This window comes from Atractosteus spatula, chromosome 2 (assembly GCF_055471065.1).
Source record: "Atractosteus spatula isolate fAtrSpa1 chromosome 2, fAtrSpa1.hap1, whole genome shotgun sequence".
In the NCBI taxonomy this organism is placed as follows: domain Eukaryota; kingdom Metazoa; phylum Chordata; class Actinopteri; order Semionotiformes; family Lepisosteidae; genus Atractosteus; species Atractosteus spatula.
Window position 1 is genome coordinate 29,111,328 of NC_142707.1, and position 16,190 is coordinate 29,127,517.

The window sequence follows — 16,190 nt, forward strand, 5'->3', positions numbered from 1 at the left end:
ACTGTAAGTAATGCTTAACCATTTGTAGGCCATAAGGTGAACTGAGAATAAATACAGTTGTAATTAGTATTATAAATCTCCTATTAATTAATTATGTTTTTATAGTCACAGGATAAATCCACTGGGGGCCTGAATCCAGAGCCTTGTCCGATCTGTGCTCGACCACTCGGACAGCAAGTAAGGTTTCCAGACAAATAAATATCATGAGCAAATGTTTAAGAGTCTGAAGACAAAATCAGGACAGATATGTGACTGAACAATATTAAGTCTGCACTCTATGTTGAGGGTTTAGAATTAAGGATTAGTTTATGGTTAAGAGGAGTTGTGATAAAAGCTAATGTTGCTATTAGTATTTAAGGATAAGATTAGGGTCAATGTTAGTGGTAAGGGTTAGAATTAAAGGTTGAGATAAGTTAAGATGAGAATTTGTGTTTAGTTTTGAGTTCTTACTGGGGCTTATTAATAACAAGGTGAGTGGCATGTACTACAGAAAAGAAATCTTGATTTAAGTAAAGGTCCTGTACCCACAAACTGTAAATAGGTTGAATACAGTAATGCAGTCTTTCTGTATATGATTATAATGTTGAGTATATTTTTTATAGACTGAATACAAGCATGTGTAAAAAAAAAAACACTTAATTTGTTTAGTTTGTTGTTTTAAAATAATTGTATATGCAAAATTGTATTGTGGAACATTTTTGAAAACTGATGTTTTTTCTTGTTCAGCACTCAACATTCAAATTAGATCATGCAACTATACTGCGAGAGTGATTACTGATGTGAATTTAAATTTCCACAAAACAAGAATTTGCCTATGAATAATTGTGATGTACTGTACGTTGACATGTTGTTTTTGTGATGCAACTTTGCTTGGATTTTTCCAGAAGTCTTTTTTTTAGAGGGGGTCATGTTAGGTGTATCAGGATGTTTCCATGTGTGATCTGTAGGATTTTGCCTCTGCACTCTAGAGACTTTAGTCTCTCTGAATTACTGTCAGTAATTTACAGTGAAAGGACAGGGAGAACACAACAAAAATATTTTGCTCTTCAAACCTTTCTCTTAATATTCATTTAATAGCATGTTGCCGTTCTGTAAAACATGAAGAGGAAATGGAACCACCTGCTATGCTTAATCAAGAGATAGTACTAGAGTACATTCTGACCCTAAAGGAAGATTGTAATTGTAACGTATTTTTTCTTGTTTGATGTTAAACATTATTCTGTTTAATCATGATTATTCCATACAAATTTTCTATTTAAGCAGAAGTGCTATTTATTCTGTTCAAGTAAAGTGTATTCTGTTGTCCTCAGCCAAGAAAAAATATCTGGTAGTGCTGCATACACTGTATATAGAATTACAAAGCTGTAGTTCTGAATGAAAGCAAAATTGAAAACTGGAGACAATTTCTCAAGTCAATAAAAGAGGGATGTGCATTTGGAAGCCACTAGTCAACTATGATTGACCCCATTAAAATGAGACTACATCTGCCTTTGGTGCCGGTATCAGTATAAAATAAATGACCAGGCTTCAAGAGACCTTATCCCCATTTGTCTTTTGTGAAGTTACATCCATCTAATATTTCCACATGGAAATCAGAAGTGAGGCTTTTATCATTGTCAATTTTCAACTAAAGAAAAGGCCTGCTTAAGGGTTCTTGTAAAATGCAGTATTTCCACAAACACACTAGCATTTTGTTTTTTCTCACAGTGGGCAGTTTTGACTTGTGGCCACTGCTTTTGCAACGAGTGTATTGCCATCATTGTGGAGCAATACAGTGTTGGGACCCGCAGGAAAGCTATCAAGTGTGCCATCTGCAGACAGACCACCTCCCACACCGAGATCTCCTATGTGTTCACCGCTGAGACTGCCAATCAAGGACAGGAGATCCCTGTCGAGGTATCAGGGGCCTGTCAGAAGCACTGACTTGTAATTCTGTTTTGTCCTCCTTTGCTTCATATCCCAGCATCCTTTCTTTCTCTCCCTCACACCTGAGGAAAGTTTGTTTTCTTTCTACTTTTCAACATGGAATTGACCCCCTACTTCTTTCTTTGCAGCAGATGCACCAATGCAGCTTCACTCTAATCTTTTACAATACATACAGAATTTAATATCCTTTTATCTAGCTCTGTATAAAATTATTTATTATGTTTTATGCCTTCAGTTGTATTTTGTTTTGGTATAATGAACTAGGCATTCTTAAAATGTTGAATAGTTCCATATTCATTTAATGATTTAATCCTTTAATAATCTTGCTTTGTGATTATTTCTTCAGTACTATGTGCTTCCACTGATGGGTAAACTTTCATTCTCTTCTGCAGGGTAGCCATTCCACAAAGGTGGAAGCTGTAGTGAGAGCCTTAAAGAAGATCCAGATGACAAATCCTGGGGCCAAATCGCTAGTCTTCTCCACGGTAAATTTACAGTTACAATGATGAAAGTTTAAAACGGTTGATTTAAAAAACTATCACTAACACTAGATTACATCAATTTCATTTAGATGAAAACAAGCCCTAAAAAAATATATATATTTTTATATATTCTAAAAAAATATATTTTTTTTTTTGGGTTGTCTAAAAAGTAAAGTTCTTTGCAGAATCGAGCAGTGAGTAAACTAGTTAAACTATTTAAATGTAGTTAAACTAGTTAAGTAAAAGAATCCTTTTTCTGTACAATCTACAGTGATAACTAGTTGCGTTCGACATTCTACAACATGCTATCTCACAGGAAACAGGCAAGGAACGAGCTGGCATGAACAGCTTCACTGCTGTGTAATTAATGAGATGATTGAGGTCCTAGTCTGGGGATCTAAAATTGCATTTTACTGATCAGTGTGAATGTCCCACTAGTTTTGTGAGATTTAAGAACCCACCAGAGAAGCTGTTTTTTCATATTGAGTTAATTGGTGTCACTAAATTGTTCTTGTGTGTTTGTGGGTCTGCTCTGTGATGTTAATTACAGATCTGAACATATTAGACTTCTGTCTTCTGCAGAAACAGCCAAAAAAGAACTCTACCTGGCAACTGAGACACAATACTGCACAAGGAATTAGAGAGAAGGAAACTGAATCCTTCAGATTAAGATCTTGGTTAGAACTAAGTTTTTCTAAAACAGATATTGAACAAATAATACATCACTAAATAATGAGATGTATCTTTTGGAGAGGTGGAGAGGAATTCAGTATTTCTAACATATAAATCAACAGTCCTTCACTCAAGGCTTAGTGTGTGGTCTTTTTCTCTGCTTAAAGTGGGAGAGTAGTGCAGATTTGTTGTTGGAAGGTAATTAATTTAAATCCCAAGTGAGAGACACTGCTATTGTACTCTTGAGCAAAATACTTCACCTGAATTGTTCCAGTTACTCAGCTGCATCAATGCAAATGTACTGTAATAAACTAATAATATCTTACCTGGACAGGTTTTGGATGCTTGGTCTGTGAAAATAGTTTTTCCTTGTAGTTTCTTCTCCTTATTACTTTGCTTTCTCTCTTCTCTTCACACTTCCCTCTTTCTGTCATTATTATTATTATTATTTTATCCTGTCTTCTCTGTTGATATTCTGATGTGAAACAATTATACAATTATTTGTATACTCTCTCACATGTAACAGTACAATGTACCTTACAAATTGAAACTGCATTAAAACTCCTTTTGTATTGAAAATATAATGTCTCTATAACTGTTGTGAAAAAATGTGATTTTTTTTTGTTATGTGTTTGTATTACAGTGGCAAGGTGTACTGGACATCATTGCACAGGCCCTGTATGACAACAATATGGAGTTTTCTCAGATCAATGGGATTCATAAATTTCAAGTGAGTGCTATTTCTTTGTTACTAATAAATAGAAAGCTTTGTGCTTTTTAACAAAGTCTTCATTTTGTGAATGAGGGTTAGATAATAATCTGTTTTACTGTGCTTTTTGTGGGTTAGGGTCGGCTAGGGTAGTCTTCAAATTTTATTTTTTCAAGATTTGATTAGTCTACTATTAAATACCTTTCTACTGACAGAGACTTCATGCAGTTTTTCAAAATTATTAAAACATTTTTATAACTTCCCCTGAGCACATGAATTTTTCAGTCTTCAATCCTGACTCTCAGAGGCCAGATTAACATAAACTGCAGTCATGTTTTTAATGGGAATATGGATGGATGTGAAGGCCATAGCAAGATTGTATGAAAATATTTATGGATGTGAGTCTCCAGAAGCCTGATGTAATCTTTGATATGCTTTTATCTTACTGTTCCTCCACCCTTGCTTGCTTGTGAATTGTATTCTGCGAAACTAATTGTCATCCTAAAGGAAAGCTGTTAATTTCACAAAATGGACATAAACTGGTAAATCTTTATTTGGTAAAGCTCTTCTTTCTGGAGTATTTCTGATACTACTCCTACTGCCCGAAGCAGAATTTGCTGCTGTTTGTCATCTTTGGTGAGAATTCTGTTGCACCCTCAAACACAACTTTGTTTATGACTTCATCAGGATTTCTGTGTATCTTTTGTAATCCTTACTCTGTTGATTATGACTATGGAATGAATGAATATCATCATGAAGAATGTGTGTAAGTAGATTAGGTAGTTATTATTATTATTAATCTTGTGGTAGTCATCTTTAGTTTTTAAACTACCGAGACACTGTCTAGTGCAATAACACCTCTTTGTACCATTTAGCACAAACGTTTAAGTACTGTACGTTGTGGTATGATTAAATATTTTGTATTCAAGATTTAATTTTGATACGATAGTGTTTAGTTTAGAAGGCGCCCTAAGAATTCCATGTTTTTTACTGCCAATACTGTACTGAGGACCATCCTAAAGTGAATATGTAAAATATTGACCTACTTCCTTTTACCAAAACCTTAATCACTTCCAATACATGAGTTAAAGTATAAGGGTTACAAGATTTTTCTTTAGTGGAACAAAGTCTGTATGCATTATTGTTTTTATATGTGTAGAACGAGTGGGAATAAAAACTCTTCAGCAACAGACTCAGTAGATCGACCCCTTTTATTAAGCAGCTCACCTGCTTTTAGAGAGTAAGTTTCAAATAACCCCTCCTCACATCTCACACTCATTTGTTACCAAAATAGCCAATTCAGTCCAGTCCTGTCAGTCAGCAGATTGTCATGGGTGCTCCTTTCATTTACTCACTAACAGGCAATTACTGCTGATTAAGTACAATAGAATCCAATGAACTGTAATTACCATCATACAAACCAGCCATCAGCACACTCCCTGGAACTTTCCTTAAAAGTCCCAAAACTAACCCATTTTTAACAACCACACACCTGGTTAGCATCTCTGGCTGACAAAACAGGGAATTACTCTTCAACCCTTCGGTAGATCAGTAGACTGGCACATCTTTTAAAGGGTTTCCCTCACAGCACATCATTTTTTCCCATCTTTTAAAACACTGAAATATGACACGCTATGTGTTTCATCTGTTTTTATCTTTCAGGAGAACCTTTCGTCCTTCAAATATGACGAAAAAATCAACATATTGCTGCTTCCTTTGCATACTGGTTCTAACGGGCTGAACATAATTGAGGCCACCCATGTACTTCTTGTAGAGCCCATCCTCAACCCTGCTAATGAGCTGCAGGCCATAGGCAGAGTTCACCGCATTGGACAGACAAGGTTACCCGCCACTACTAGCTCTCTTCTGTTTTATTTTGTAAAGAAACTAGTGAATATACAAGTACTCTACAAAACAGTAATGAGAATACTGAATACAAGTGCAGACTAAAGCATTGGCACTATTTGTTTAAATAATGTTTAAGCTAGTTTAAATAATGTTTCGATTGTTCTTATTTATCAATATCTTGTCAAGGCTTACTGACCAGTGATCTGTGCTTTTGACTAGTAAGTTGCAGATCTTAAATGTTGTCCCCTGCTGTTCAAAATGTGTTGGTTCACCTGGAATCTTTACTACTACACATTAGGATAGATCAGTTTATAAAACAAATGGCATTTATTTGCACTAAATGACTTACTGGATCAAATTCTTTAAGATAGAAAGTTCCTGTATGTTTGTGTTTAATTATCGTTTGGTAAATAGTCTATACTAAATTTGCTTTCGACTTGTTTTCCTTTGGTCTGCTTTTGTACAATAACATCTAACATAAAAAAAACACTTATGACATCTACAGCTGTAGATGTACAGTACAGTATAGCGAAACAACTTATAATGGATAATAAGAACAGTGAAAATAAGGAGGGTTAATGAACATAATAACTTAAACTTTGCCCATGTGTTCCTTAATCAGGGAGGCTTTTTTCATAAGAATAAATAAAATACAGACAGTGTAGGAGTCATACGTTGGATAGAGTATGTGTTTCACTTGTAGCTAACCAAATACAATACAGAGGGTCCCAGTTCAGTTCCAGTCACATTCCTAAATACTGCAATTAATAGCAAAATGGCTTAGAAAGGGGAAGTGACATCTATAATGTAATTGACCTGAGATACATTCCCAATATACAGTTTACACACAGGTACTGTATGTACATTTAATGTACAGTACATATTAACCCATAAAAACAATAAATAGAAATAACATCACAAACTCCTTTGTAATTGTAGTCTTGTCAAAACAAACAGTCATTCACTGCTTCACGGTGGGCGTTTCCACACACTGTTCATGGATTTAAAGTTAGAGATCAAACCCTGATCCATTGATTGGATCAGTGACGTACTGCATGGTTGTAACTACTTAACGTTAATGTTAACGCATAACAATTCATAATCTAAGACATGTACAGCAGCACTTTCTACAAGAAGAATTTTTTATTTTAGATTCTGCTCTGCAATATATTTTTATTTTTAGAATAAAGTAATCCACAAACAAATTACGTTCCAGGTTTTTGGTGTTTTGAAACACCTTAACTGCAGGGAATCTAATCTTCCCTTTTTTTAAATACAAAACAACATATAATAGGGACCATCTGTAGGTTAGCCAACAAAATAGCCTAAACTGAGTGGTATTCAAGAAAAAGCTAGTAAGGCCATCTTTATTTCTTTTTGAAAGGCTTTTTAATTATATCTTTTCAGATATCACAATTTTGAGCCACACTAATAATTACAGTAAAGTGGCCAGTCTTCTTTCAGTCAAACCAAACACTGCATTCTTAAACATTTGTGGCCTAACAGCTCCTGAGAACAATTCTCAGCTTTGTAACCACGTTGTTCAAGAATTTCACAGTCGTTTCAGTGTTTAGCTTATGTTCTTTTAAGCAGCAATTTTATAACTTCATCTTACTAACAACTTCTACCCTTTTGTTTTCAGACCCACTTTTGTTCACAGGTTCCTCATAAAATCGACAATAGAGGAGAGAATGCAGGCCATGCTGAAAACTGCAGAAAGAAGGTAGGCTCACTTTTGATTTAAAATGCTCCATTACAGAATTAAAAAACTGAACAGAAATGTTTCCTGTGCTCTCTGTCATTGTTACAACCATGTGCCTATAAAAGAAGTCTGTAAGAATTCAGATTGATTGTAGCACTGAATTCCACTCTTGGGTGATCATTACCTAGGTTCATGCAAATCCAAAAGAGCAGCAAAAATACCGAAGCCCATCATTTTGAAAAAACACTGCTACTGTACTGTAGGTCTCTGCCTAGTTTTAGTAGTACAGAAGTATATGAAATTACAGAAAAGAAAATAGTTCATTATTTGTTGATTCATCATTCAAATGAGTAAGGTTCTAAGATGATTTTAACAAAAGTTTAGTGACTTAAGGTATTTCAGCAAGTCCACAACCTATAAAGTGCTGCAGGGTTTTTTTTTTAATAATCATTTCCTCTACAAACAACATACCTGTAGTAAAGGAAGTGAGATAGGTTTCCTGAAATATCTAAAGTCGGGACTTACTTCTACATTTTCTTTTGAAAAATACTGAAATCTGTGTTGCTGAAAAACATTTTTGGAAGTTACATTACAGTTATTGGAAGTTAATGGTTAACAGTTTAGCTGTGTTAAGGTTTGTTTAGAAAATGTGTTATTCCTGAGGAACTATTCACCATTCCCCCCAGGATATATATTTTTATCCATCTTCAAGTGCAGGATTGTATGGTTATTGCAGAAAGTATTGCAAGATAGAACCTTGCCAGTACGAAGACCTACACATGCTCTGCAATGTGCCATTGATATGAAAAATGGAACTTTTGCTAACCATGCACTTTTAAAATTTCTTTAGGGTGAGTAATGGTGCTGTCTTTGATCTTGATTTTTCTAGCCATGGCACTACCTCCTTGAAGCACTCTGAGGCATCTGTTCTGACTGTGGCAGACTTGGCTGATCTTTTTACAGAGGACACTGAAGCTTTGGAGTGATACCTCAAATTTTGAAAGGGACTGAATGCTCCTTAGGTCAGGGTGACTGTGTATTTCTCCAGTCTTCATGGTGCAGTGACCTGTATTTTTATATATAGCAAACAGATTTTTTTGTATTTTTTGGAAATGCCACAAAACCTTTGTGCACGCGGAAGCCTTTCAAGTCTTTCACTTGAAACCTCGTAAAATACAAGGTACCACACAAGTGGCATTCTTCTGACACCCCTAGCATCCAGTGAAGATTATCCTTCTTCACAAATCTATCAAATTTTCTTTGGGTGCTTTTTTAACCTTTTTGTTTTAATTTTTCACATTGATAAAATAAAATATATGAATGAGACAGAATGAAGGGCTAATTGAACATATTTTTTTAGAAAAAAGTATGTGAACACACTGTCACAGTTTTAACTAATAAAATTTTACCTACAGTAGCTATACGTCTTTCAACAAGAATAATTAGCAAAAGAATGGCATCAAGTGCTATCTAATTGTATTTCGACCTCCACCAAGCCTTGTGCCTGAAGATTAATAGTAATAGAGTCATTGTGAAGGATGAGTTGAAGATTGTGGCAGTTATTTCGGAAAACACAGTTATTTACACCCAAAAGCTCTCTATCACAGGACACTTCCAAAATGTATAGATGAGTACTGGTACTCAAGTAAATGTGTGACAGAGGGGGTCAGGGGCTATCTTCATCTGAAATTGCCGGTATGCATAACTGCATAAATTAAAAATGCTACAAAAATCAATCCATTTTAAACTAGCACAAACAATTTTGTAGTAATTTTCTCTATCAAATAGAAAGTTACCTGAGAGTGAATTGATTTTAGAGGAGAGAAGCAAGTTGTATAGAGAAGAGACTTGACCCCTTTCGTTGACTATTGAAGCAGTTAGATCAGCTGTTGGATAAGAAAGATAAACACTGTTCAGTGGCAAGCTGCAGATGTGAAGGGCTTAATTGAGTCTGAGATGGATAAAGTTGGAAAACCCAGGAATACCATCAGTTCCCTGCAGCTGTGGCTTCATAAACAGACACTAACAGCCTGTCACAATGTCTTATATACCAGAGTAGATAGGTGAATGCCTGATGGCCTCACAGCAAGAGGTAGCTTCCTAAACAGGTGAAAGTTAGAGGTCTACCAAGAAAGCAGTTGGCTTTGTTGTAGTTGTCCAGTGGGTTTATCTTTCTTCAAATGGGACCAGTCATTACAGTGTTACCTTTGGGAGCAGAAAATACAAGATGTGAAGATTAAACAATAATAGATTAAACTTCCTCAATTGATTGCGAAAACGTTGAAGCCCTTAAGTCCCACTATGTCTTAAAGCTCTTCATCTGAATGGTGACTCTGAAACTTAGGTACAGCCAGGTCACCAGAAACTTTGGAGTGCTCACAGATTGTGAACCTGACCCTTGACCACAAATTAAACTAGTTTTAACTTTGTTTTAGGCTTTTTGTGAAAGTGAACTGGTGATCATGGAAAATAAGAAATTAATGAGAGGAAAGATGCACTTTTTTATGTTGGATGACTTATGAAGCAGGACGTTGTACGAGATTATCTTTAAGAATTTTATGAAATAATTTAATACAGTAAGTAAAACCTGAGAACTGCAAGTGATAAGAAATATGACTTGGAAAATAACAGGATTGATTTTGACCAATTGTATTTTTTTTATATATCTGTAGGGTCTACTGAAGTTATTAAATAGTTTTTAGTCTTGGGGGACTTAATGAAAAATATCAGAGAAAAACTGAATTATTTTGTGAAATGTGAAATGTTTAAAACTCTGTATGTCAATGGGAGTTATGTTAATATTTAACCAGCAGTTCTAATGACAGAACAACCAGTAATGATGAATACCTATGTGCACTCTGAATTGAAGGGATGACACTGTTCTTGTCTGCACGCAGAGGTTGGACTGTTGCATTGCCAAACCAAAGTGTTTAACATAAGCTCATATAGGTAGTTCCATTACAGATGAAGGAACACCTTCTGTTCATTTATTGAAATGCTGACTGTGGGAGCTTTAGTGCTAACTCCAGTACTAAATCGCCATCTTGGTCATGAACCACCTGAAGTCCCCTTAGGATCTTATTTTTTCTGGTAGATAAGGATTGGTGGACATTCAGGCTGAATTATCTCCAGGGAAGGAGATAAGGTGGTCTGAACTTCCAGCACAGACCAATATGAAAAAAAAAACAATTTTTAAACAATCAAATAGTTTGGTTGTGATTTTAAACAAAACCATCTCTGCTGTTGTCTGCCATTTAGGAGATGTTAGGTTAAACATTATCTTGCGTAGTTTTCATCTGATATCAGGACATAAAGTTGAAGTTGGAAGAAAAAGATTTCCATTACCAAAAAGACACCTGAAATTTTTGCTTGAAACAAGACTTTACAGTATAGTCATCAGTCACATGTTCTCTCTTCCTTCCTGGTTTCACCCAAGCGTACAAAGCTTTTCCTTGTTTAGGAGTGGAATTTGATTTCTGTGACATTCTGTTAGATTAAGAAATTTAGTCCAAAGAAGATTAAATGGAAACTTGATATGAGCTTAACACTATAGTGCAATTACCTGGAAATGTAAGACTTGTCTATTTATGCTATAAAACATTTTTTACTGGTTAAACACTCTTAGGAGCATTGGAAGTAATTGTGTAAATCCTAGATGAATAAATTCAAATAAGAGTTTACATACTTGGTTTTTATTACACAATTCATAGTAGCAGTGAGAGTTTTGGGTTATTATTATTGTTATTAGGTTATTGTGTTATTTTTGAAAGCAACTGTTATTACAGTGCTGTTTAGCTCGATGCTTTTTATTAACCCAAGATTATCACACAGTAGTTATTATCCTGTTTCTGTTCTTCATATTTAATGAATGCCCCTCTTCTAAATGAATAAGAGGATAGGGTTGTGGAGACACTGGGACAACATTGTCTATAAAGCATAAGCTACCCACCTGGCTGACCTCTTAAAGAGTTTTTTAATTGCAATTATTTTCTGCATCCTAAAGAGGTATTACTCTTTTTTTTTCTTAATCACATTCAGATTGCATTCCGGGCTAATGTGAGTGTGTTTATCAAAGTTGAACAGCAGTTAATATATTAGGAAGAATTGCACTATAAGGGCCTGAATACTCAGTGGTCAACAATGCCTTTCTTTCAGCATTTGTTTTTAATATAAGAGACAACACTGATATAGAATCTCAATAACAGAAATATTCCGTCACAGTATTCCAGCTAAAGTAGATTTGTACAATATTCCAGCTAAAGTAGATTTGTACATTTATGTAATTTGTATTTTCTTTGTGCAATTAGGGTTGTTCTAATGTAAAATGATTTGTATTTGTTCTGTTCTTTTCACAATAATGTTGCTGGTCAGTGACCTTTGTGTTAGAAGCAGGTTGTTATAAAACTTTCTGCAAATAAAACTTGTGCTGTCTGAAGAAATTTAATTTTTATCTTTTTGCTTTGTTTTCATTTCATAGTCTTACTTTAAGTGTTACTATTGATCTGACCAGTACACTATAAATGTGGTCTGTGGTGAATATACAGTGTATAATTAGGTTTATGCTACAGTTATAGGATTATACCATAACTATAGCAAAATATAGACAGGTTACTGGATTAAGGTACATACTTAAAGAGGAGTTGAAATATTTAATGTTCAAAGTTTTTCATTATAATAAATAGGCTGACACTTTTATCCAAACCACTTCCCTTTGTACCCATTTGTGTATACAGCTGGGAATTTTACTGGAGCAATCCTGAAACACCTTGTTCAATGATAGCACAGCTGTGGTCCCCTTGGGGATTGAACCCACAACCTATCACACCAGAGCCCTAAAAACACCTCCATTGCTGACTAGTACTATTTGTCACATTATAGCAAATAAATGTTTTTTTCATGTATCATGTGTTGTCTTATAAAGCATGTAGAACATTTTCAGTTTTTTTTAGTTTGTTTCCTTGTTAAAGCTGCTCGGAAGGATAATGCTGGCCCCTCTAACCTGTGTAAGACACAGCTAGCTAACTGAAATTGCCTTTCATTCAGTGGAGTCTTTCACTGTTTCTCCTGGAGTAAAAAGAGCAACAATTTGGTTTAACACTGGGTTCCTCTTATTTGCAAGACAAAAACATGATTCAGTGTCAATAAAACCTTTCCAGTAAAGTCAACTTGTAAAAAGACAGACAAAGACAAAGGAAGATGGTTTCTGAGAACAAGGTTGCAGGGAATCAGTCTGTGACATTTAGAAACCAAACAACTGTTTGAAATTAAGTTGAAAGACTTGAAATGAATTCACAATACTGTATGTGATTTCTTCAGCAATGTGTCAATATTTAAAGTTCACTTGCCAGATGCAACAAGTACTGGCAACACTTTATGCTAAAACCATCTATCTAATCTATATCTAATTATCTAATCTATACTTCTGAGCTGAATTAAGTAAACAATTTTAAATAAATCTGGGGATAATCTAATGTTCTTACATGTAAAGACTTGAGCAGGTTGAGCTATTTCATTGACAACCTTCATTTCAAGAATTGTTATTTTTCAGTGATACTATTGTCAATTGTCATGTCATGTCATTTGCCAAACCTGCTTTATACCATACGGTGTCACGGGAAGCCGGAGTCTACCCAGCAAGCAAGGCAAGGTACACCCTGGACGGGGCATCAGAGTGATACAAGTAATTAGTCAAATTAAAGTAATAAATGTAATTAGTAAAATTTCTGTTATTTGATCACTATATCCCTTCTAAGACAGCTTAACATTTACTCATCTCAACAAGTAGTAATGTATACATAAAAGGTGCAGGAAATGGTCACTTGTTTAGTCATCCGTAGAGAATTTACATCCATAAATTCACTTTTCTTTAAACAAAAAAGATGCCCATGCATGATCACTCACTAATTCAGATTTAACATTCTCTTAATACGCTGTTTGATGCAGGCATTGCAATGGGAAAGTCTGTCTCAAACTTATTCTATCAGGCATCGACAAACCTGAAAAAAACAACTCTTTTGTAGAAGACAATTTTGTTCGCTTTGTGGAGGTGGAGGTTGCTCATCTAAGGCTGACCTCTGCCGCTTTTACCTTTCTATTTCCAGTCAATAAATCCCTACTAAATCTGTCATGTGATCATTGACCTCAATGTGACCTATTTCTCAGTGTATATGGTAATTCATTCAATTAGCAGCTTGGGTGTGCACGCAAAGCTGCCTCTGATCAGCACTAGCATTGCCTGTCTTCAGTCTTCTAATCTTATTTTTTTCAAGTCTGGAAAATGTCATGGCCATACTTTATTACAAATGAGTGTCATGGACAACAATTACAGCATATAATAAAAATAAGAAGTCCTAAACTTATAATACTAGTGTTTATACAGTATATAAATTCTTGTATTTTTCCATTACAAATAATGATTTATGAGAAAGTTTTTGCATTTTTTCAGCATAAAGTTGAAAGAAAATCCCTATGATTCAATAAGTGTAAATTTTTCCTACTGTTGTGAAAATGTTAAGAATGGGCAAATTCTTGTTCGTTCTTTGTTTATTTGTTCAACTGCATTTGTAATTGATGCATACGATTACTACTGTATGCCTTACCTGGAAATGAGATAAATAAAAACCATTTCTTTTTCTATTTCTTTTCTTATCTGAGTTTCTCTTATCTGTTAATTATATTATGTAATACTCCTTTTAAAACCAAACCAGAAAATGACAGGAAATTACATTTGCAAACATTGATTTAAAAAAAAAGATTTATGAACTTGGTCAACACTTTTCAACACCCTTCTTTTTTTCCACCGTAAGTATATACTTTGGAGGTTTAAAAAAGGAAGTAGCATTTCCCTACATGAAATGGATGTGTTTTTTCTTCTAAAATCACTATGATGTGTGCTGATGGCTACAGCAGGACGCTGCAATTTGCTTTGCTTAAGTTTTTGATTATGCAACCTGAAATACCTGCATATCTCAAATAGTGGCATGCAATCACAGCAAATTTAATTACATGTAATTCGCACCAGAATCATTTTAAAATCAGCTTGTTTTCTCTGTGTGACATCTTTGCACGATTTTCAAAAACAATTTTCAGCTTCTGTGAGTGATAGCAGGCCTGCAATCTTAACAGGCAGAATTCTGAAGTACCACTGCAGATGAAGTCCCGCTGTGTCTATAAAAAGTTTTTTTTTATTTTTTAAGTTTAGTTTATTTTATTAAATACAAATGTGTTTATTAAATCTGTGCAATTAAGAAAGTAGTACCAGTTTAATAGTTAAGTCATTTGAATATAGTCATTCTGAAATACTGTACATATCAACCATACAAATCAACCAAAACTTTGTGAAAATGTTCCTATCCATCATAGATTTGGCTGTTTTTTTCTGAACAAACTGAAATTGGAGCTGTCAGCTCTTCATAGATCCTGACATATGACTATTTCTGCAGTACATGGAGGGTAGCGGGGAATCACCCCATTTTACTTCTGAAAAAACTCACAACATATTCAAAAGCACTAGTATATACAGCCATATATTTCATATTTACATAGGTTTTAGTCATAGAATATAAAACACACATGCACATAATTGTAAAGACTAGTTTTCTCAGTTATATAATGGCACAATGAGTCATCAAGGAATTTTCTTAGCAGCTTCAGAGTTGTAAGTTGTTGCAGAGGCACTGTCAAGGTGAGATTTATACACAAATGAACAATATACATGTACTGTCCATGACACTGGTATATCTAACCCTGGATAACATCTCACTTCAGCACCTTTTCTATTCTGAAAATATAAACAATTTGTGTGGACAAATCTTCCTGGCAAGCAGAATCCCATTTTTAGTATCCTGTTCTACTCCTGTTGAGCTAAAAACAAACTTTTGCTTTATTTAACATTGGATGTTGCCAATTATATTGTTCAGGTATTTAGAGTCATTGTACAGTAGGTCCCAAAATTAATCAAGATGTAGATTCTAAATCTGGATCAAATTAAAAATGATCAGAAATAATGGAAATCATCAATGTTCTTTCTTGTTTCATACTCGGTGTCGAATTTTTGCTTTTAGGCAACAGAAAATACCATATTGTATTTTCTTTCCAAAGCCTGTATTGTATCCACCCAGGTTGAAACAGTATTTTTTCTCAGTCCGGATATTTTACAGTGGTCATCTGTAGTGATAATGTTTCCTCAATCTTCTTTCTAAAGTTAAGAGTTTAGGAACATAGAAAGTGCTCAACCCTATTCCTGGAGATTTCCCATCCAATAGGTACTTTAGATGATTAGTTAATTGTTTCCTAACACATACAATAACTCAGAAATTTAAATGTGTCAGAGTAATCTCAGAGCAATGGGATGTGCACAGTGATGCAAAGTTAGAGTTGATGTGCCTTCACAGATTCTCAAGACATTTTTCATAGTTGTCTTAGGCAGATGAAGGCCACGTGCCTTTTAATCAAATCCTGTGTTGCTCTACTGTTTCTTCTCAAAATGGAGAGAATGGGAGACAGAAATGCAAAAAGCAGAAGTAACTTAATTCCAAAAGAAGTTTAGCCTTTACTGTTAATAAATTAGTTCAGTAAGGTTGATTCTACCCTTTTCTCAGTTACCATCATCATTATGGACATGTGGGAAGACTGTGTGCATTGTCCTGAGGTGCTCAGTTGTAAACAGGAATGTCTGTTTTTACATGTAAATCAACTCACACAGGAAATGTCTTTTTTCTGTGTCTTTAATTGTTTTACCTTCAGTCACATAAAGCAAATGTAATAGTGATGTAAACGAGTATGCATAAACCTTTCAAAGCCTTTGGTCTCTTGTCTTTTCAGAGGATGAGGTTTTAATGATATTGTCTTA

General features: G+C 34.7%; 1 protein-coding gene across 2 annotated transcripts in view; it reads left to right on the forward strand.

Annotated features, from left to right (window-relative positions):
- shprh (SNF2 histone linker PHD RING helicase) overlaps positions 1-13,973 on the forward strand; it is a 36,927-nt gene extending 22,954 nt beyond the window's left edge. For both annotated transcript variants that reach the window (XM_088909317.1, XM_088909320.1), the window contains 7 exons: positions 106-177; positions 1,708-1,896; positions 2,319-2,411; positions 3,724-3,810; positions 5,452-5,630; positions 7,280-7,360; positions 8,229-13,973. In XM_088909317.1, the coding sequence (XP_088765443.1) occupies positions 106-177; positions 1,708-1,896; positions 2,319-2,411; positions 3,724-3,810; positions 5,452-5,630; positions 7,280-7,360; positions 8,229-8,325 (798 nt within the window). In that variant the 3' untranslated portion in view covers positions 8,326-13,973. The remainder of the gene's footprint in view (positions 1-105; positions 178-1,707; positions 1,897-2,318; positions 2,412-3,723; positions 3,811-5,451; positions 5,631-7,279; positions 7,361-8,228) is intronic.
- The last annotated feature ends 2,217 nt before the right edge of the window (positions 13,974-16,190 follow it).